Source organism: Monoraphidium neglectum (assembly GCF_000611645.1).
Source record: "Monoraphidium neglectum strain SAG 48.87 unplaced genomic scaffold scaffold01092, whole genome shotgun sequence".
NCBI lineage: Eukaryota > Viridiplantae > Chlorophyta > Chlorophyceae > Sphaeropleales > Selenastraceae > Monoraphidium > Monoraphidium neglectum.
The window spans coordinates 7,520-12,399 of NW_014012536.1; the positions used below are offsets into that span (position 1 = coordinate 7,520).

Below are 4,880 nucleotides of genomic sequence, written 5' to 3' on the forward strand. Positions count from 1 at the left end.
GTCAGACGCTGCTGGTGGAGAAGATGGCGGCAGAGGCCGGCTTCACCCTGCTGGCCCTCAGCCCCTCCACCATCCTGTCCAAGTGGTGCGTGGCCATTGGGACGTCACAGCAGCATGCGCAGCGGTCGCTGCCCAGCCAGGATTGATTGTCAGTCAGGCGCTGGTATCGTGGTGGGCATCACGCCGCGTTGAGAGCCTTGCCAACCACCGCATGGAGGCAGGCGCACCCTGCGCCTTGCAGCCCAGCCGCGAGCTGCGCGGCGGGCCCGTCGCAAAACGGCCGCGACAGGGCGGTCATCAACACCCCGTGTCCCCGCTGCAGGCATGCTTCCGCAAGCGGGCGGACGCGTGACGCTGCAGCCACACTCCTCATCCCAATCCCAATCCTTTGTAGGAGCGGCGAGAGCGAGAAGGCCGTCAAGCTGGCGTTTGACGTGGCGCGCGCCATGGCCCCCGCGGTGGTCTTCCTGGATGAGGTGCGTTTGGGGGCTGCATAAGCCTCTGCTGAGTGCTTGTCTGTTGTCAACATGTTCTCCTTGCACCCCGTCGGCTTGGTTTTGGCATATCTCAACACTGACCTTATTTGTTCAGCACCTGGGAAATAGGCGTCAACGTGCTTGCCTTGACACAGGCCGTCAGTGACGGTGGCCTGCTGCGGTGTGCATTGTCTGGGTGATGGCGGTGTCTCCAGGTCTCCCCCGGCCGCGACCTTGCCTGGTACATACTCCCCTGCCAGCTCCTTGCACTCTATGATTCGCAAAAATAGCTGGGTCTCGTCTGCGACACAACACAACAGGATGCAATGCAATCCGACGCAAGCCGGTGCAATGCAATGCAATGCATTGCAACGCCCGTCCTTTCACGCCACAGGTGGACGCCCTAGGCCGCACCCGGGCGACGTCGGGCGACGACAGAGCGTCCCGCTGCCTGCTGACTGAGCTGCTGCTGCAGATGAACGGGCTGGGGGCCGACGAGGGCGTGTACGTGTTCGGCGCGACCAACCGAATCGCGGACTGCGACGCCGCCCTCCTCAGGCGTTTTGACAGGTGGGGGGCGCGCCTGCCTCCCGCCTGCTTCCCCAAACGACTAGTTGTGCAGCACCCTGATAGCTGTGCAGCACCCTACGTACTGCGGCGGCGCACTAGTAGTGAGGGGGAGCAGGCGGGAGGCAGGCGCGGCATGTGGTGGTCCACTGATCTTGAGAGGCCCTGCGCATGAGGGACGCACACAGCCTGCGTGCCTCAGCGCAAGAGGGTGTCGCGCTCGCACCCGCCCAGCTGCCCCCCCCCCGGCCTCTCCACCCACAACCGTTCAACCGTCCCTCTGCCGCTACACAGGCGCATCGAGGTCCCAAACCCGGACGCCGCGGCGCGCGCGGTCTTCTTGACCGGCATGCTGTCGCGCCCCGAGATCAACTCCCAGCTGTCGCGGCCAGAAATTGAATCCCTGGCGGCCGCCACAGAGGGGTTCAGCGGGTCGGACATGGCCTGCCTCTGCCGCCACGCCGCCATGGCGCCGGTGCGGGAGCTCCTGGCCGCCGCGCGCGGCGGGGAGCGCAAGCGGCGGCGGCGGCTGGCGGCGGCGGACGACGGCAACGGCGGCGCGGAGGGGCCGGGAGGGGCCGGGAGCGGGGGCGGCGGCGGCGGCGGCGGCGGCGGCGGCGTGGGCAGGGGGAATGCTGAGCTGGCGTCGGTCCGGAAGCTGGTGGCTGGGGATTTCGAGGCGGCCCTCAAAACGATCCGGCCGGCGGCGGGAGACGCTGCAAGGAGGGCTGGCTAAAAGCCATGTATTTCAACCGCAGGATGGAGGCTTCCTTGGTCAGGAGCAGGAGAGCTCAAACGTCAAACCGTCGCAACGCTGCGCGGCTTGCAAGACTTTAAATTTTTGCTGGGATGCATGCTCCTTGGCCGACAACATGCCTAGGGGGCCAGAGACCCATGCATGTGTACTTGAACGAGCCCCCCTTGTGCACTCTTCATGCATCGCCCTTGTAGATTCTGTGCTTGCTTTGCAGGTGCCCCGACTATGTCACACTGTGTCACACTACTACCAACATTGTCCAAAGGTCGGGTGCAAGACCGCCTTAACGCTGTAATGCGCAACCAACAAGCCTCCGCTTCCTGATCAGTGTTGCCGCACCGAAGGACTGAATAATGGTCCCTGGCACTGACTTGTATGCACTTCAGCACCAGGCTGCCAGCTGCCTCCCCTGGGTGCCACACTCCTGCGCATGCAACGCCTCCACCGTATTGCATGCCGCTGCCGCCTCATAGACCTCCGCCCGCTCCTGCGTGGGAGCCCCACAACGGAAGCCGTGCCGCGTGCAGCTGCAAGCCGTGCTAACAGCGCAACACAGCCACTAACAAAAGCAGCCCGGCCTCAACTGCTCCTCTTGATCATGGCGATCAGCAACATTAGCGTAGGCAATGCATGCAACTCTCTTGGGCTTTTGCTGGCTACCGTGCTGAGCAACCCTGTGCTGATGGAGGGGATGATACAGAATGCTACCTGGCAGACTCCCCCACCCTTCTTGGAGCTGACAACCTCCCTCTGGTTAGTTAAATGACCTCCCTCTGGTTGATTAAGAATATGTGCGTGGGTGGACAGCTGCATAAACACAACAAAGCTATGCTTGTTCACCATTGCAGAGGTTGCTGAATGCACACCGCGTGCGGAGATGCGCCCTGTATGGATGCCTGGTTGCGCTGGCAAGAAGTCCAGTGTGTGCTCGTGCCTAATCACTCAATCACAATGGCACCAGATTTCAACAGACAGCTGCATCGGGTGACCCCGAGGTCTGACACACTCCAACACACACACGTGTAGATAGGGTTGCAATGAGATATTGTTACCGTTGGCTCTTCAGCTGCTGCTGCTGCTGCTGCTGCTGGCCCCGCTCGCCGCAGTAGTCGAACCGCACGCGCGCCAGGTGCGCCTCGACAAACGCCGCAAACTCGGGCTCCTCCGCCCGCACCCTCGCCACGCCCTTCTCCCTGTGCGCGTCCGCCTCGGAAAGCGTGAGCAGCACGAGGTTGTCCACCGTGGCCGGCTGGGCCTCGTCCCAGCGCACGAGGGTGAGGTCTGCAGTCGAGCGCGTGAGGCCGTGCTGGCCGCCGGGCACGACCACGCGGTCGGAGCGCGCGCTGAAGCCGCGCCACAGCTCGCGCAGGAGGTAGATGATCTGATGGGTGGGTCGTGCGGGCCAAAGGCTTTGGTTGACGTTTCAAGAGGAGCAGGTAGCAGCGTTGCAGGTCGGGCCGAGGCAGCAGGGGACGGCGCAAGGCTTGTGCGTAGTGAGGGTGCCGACGCGCGGGGATGCGCACGTGTATTCAGGCCCTCTGCAAGCCACTAGCGTCCAAACCCTTCTGGTCTTCGTATTACCCAGCCCCAATGATGCAAGCTGGATGCACAAGCCGTCGCAGCCTCTCCGGCTGGTGCAAAAATAGCGGAAGGCCAACTCGGCCCTCGCCCTGGGAGAACATTGGCATCAAACGCCGCCCTCGAGCGAGGCCTGCGGCTCACGTCGTCCCGGTCAATCCGCACGCCATCCGCCGTGCCGTACGCCTCCTCCTCCCGCGCCACCAGCCGCTCCATGGCCCTGTCGTACTGCAGCGCCGTCAGCGTCAGCAGGGGCTCCCCGTCGAAGGGGGCGCCCGCCAGCTGGCAGAGGATGAAGCCGGCGGCCGCCATGCCGAAAAGCGCGGGGGTGGGGCCCAGGACGGGGATCGTGCGCACTCGGAAGTTGGGGACGATCTGGGGTGGAGGAAACGAGGGGGCAGTGGGGGTCAAGTGTCTGGATGTGATTGCTATGCCTGGCACGACGCGTGACATTGACGCGGACGTATTAATCTGCCCACATCATATTGTCACTGATAAGTGAGCAGGACGACGCGATCCAAGCGGCTGAGTGCAACCTGGGGCGCCGCCTGACAGGCAAAACCTGTTGCAGGCGCGGCGGCCTCAAGGCACGCGGCGGCGCTCCCAAAGCCAGCCAAGCCAGCTGAAATCTTGGCCGCCCGTGCGCAGACGGGCTTCCCGCGGGACTGGCGCGAGGGCCGAGAACTCGGCCAGACTGCCGGCGCTACATGAACCTACGCCCAACCCCTCATGCCCCGCCCCACCGCCCCCTCATGGCACCTGGAAGTCCAACGGGTTGCCGGCCTGCATCTGCTCCGTGGCCACCAGCTCGCAGCGCGGCCGCTCCGTCGACAGCAGCACCGGGATGCCGCCGCGCACGCCCCGCCGCCGCCCCAGCCTGCGAGTTGCAGCCGCGGCGGGTTCCCGCACCGTCACGAGCCCTCCCACCTTCTGCCCAGCCATTCTTCACTCGCTGTACGCAACAGCGGCCCGGCCGCTCACGATACACAGAAGATTTGCTTATCTGCAGCTTCTGTGACGAATGCTCGAGGCAGACGGACCCCAGGGCGGTTAAGCACTCACTTGTGGCGCACGGCGCGCGCCAGGGGGTCTACAACCGACTCGCTGATGTCGACGATGCGCAGCCGGGTGGGGTCCGCCTTGGCGCCCGCGCCCGCAGAGCACAGCACCGGGATGCCGCGCCGCTTGCACTCCGCCAGCAGGTGCACCTGCGGGAGTCGCGGGGGCGAGGGCGGGTGGGGGATCAGGCAAGTGGCGGCCGCTGGGCGCTGCTGGGGGCATGGCGCCTGAGAGCTGGCTGAGATGGTGTGCACTTTTTTGGCACACCGTCTCAGATCCCAAGCTAGCCCGCAGCATCGCCGCACCGCCCCAACTGTAGTTGAAGACGCACCCCTTCGAGCATCAACCCCTCCAGCACGCCACGACTTCACATTTCCTTGCCCTCCTCTCTTGGCCCCAAAGCAGCTTCCTCTCGTACCACCCCCCCCCACCAACACATAGAC

At 64.7% G+C, this 4,880-nt stretch overlaps 2 protein-coding genes across 2 annotated transcripts in view; one reads left to right on the forward strand and one right to left on the reverse strand.

Moving 5' to 3' along the window:
- MNEG_6622 (vacuolar protein-sorting-associated protein 4) overlaps window positions 1-1,779 on the forward strand; it is a gene marked incomplete at both ends in the record, with an annotated part of 3,937 nt that extends 2,158 nt beyond the window's left edge. The window contains 4 exons of the mRNA XM_014044903.1: window positions 6-85; window positions 395-476; window positions 871-1,046; window positions 1,338-1,779. Of these exons, the coding sequence (XP_013900357.1) occupies window positions 6-85; window positions 395-476; window positions 871-1,046; window positions 1,338-1,779 (780 nt within the window). The remainder of the gene's footprint in view (window positions 1-5; window positions 86-394; window positions 477-870; window positions 1,047-1,337) is intronic.
- A 1,069-nt stretch (window positions 1,780-2,848) lies between these two features.
- MNEG_6623 (Uncharacterized protein) overlaps window positions 2,849-4,880 on the reverse strand; it is a gene marked incomplete at both ends in the record, with an annotated part of 3,560 nt that continues 1,528 nt past the window's right edge. The window contains 4 exons of the mRNA XM_014044904.1: window positions 2,849-3,181; window positions 3,523-3,753; window positions 4,138-4,255; window positions 4,441-4,586. Of these exons, the coding sequence (XP_013900358.1) occupies window positions 2,849-3,181; window positions 3,523-3,753; window positions 4,138-4,255; window positions 4,441-4,586 (828 nt within the window). The remainder of the gene's footprint in view (window positions 3,182-3,522; window positions 3,754-4,137; window positions 4,256-4,440; window positions 4,587-4,880) is intronic.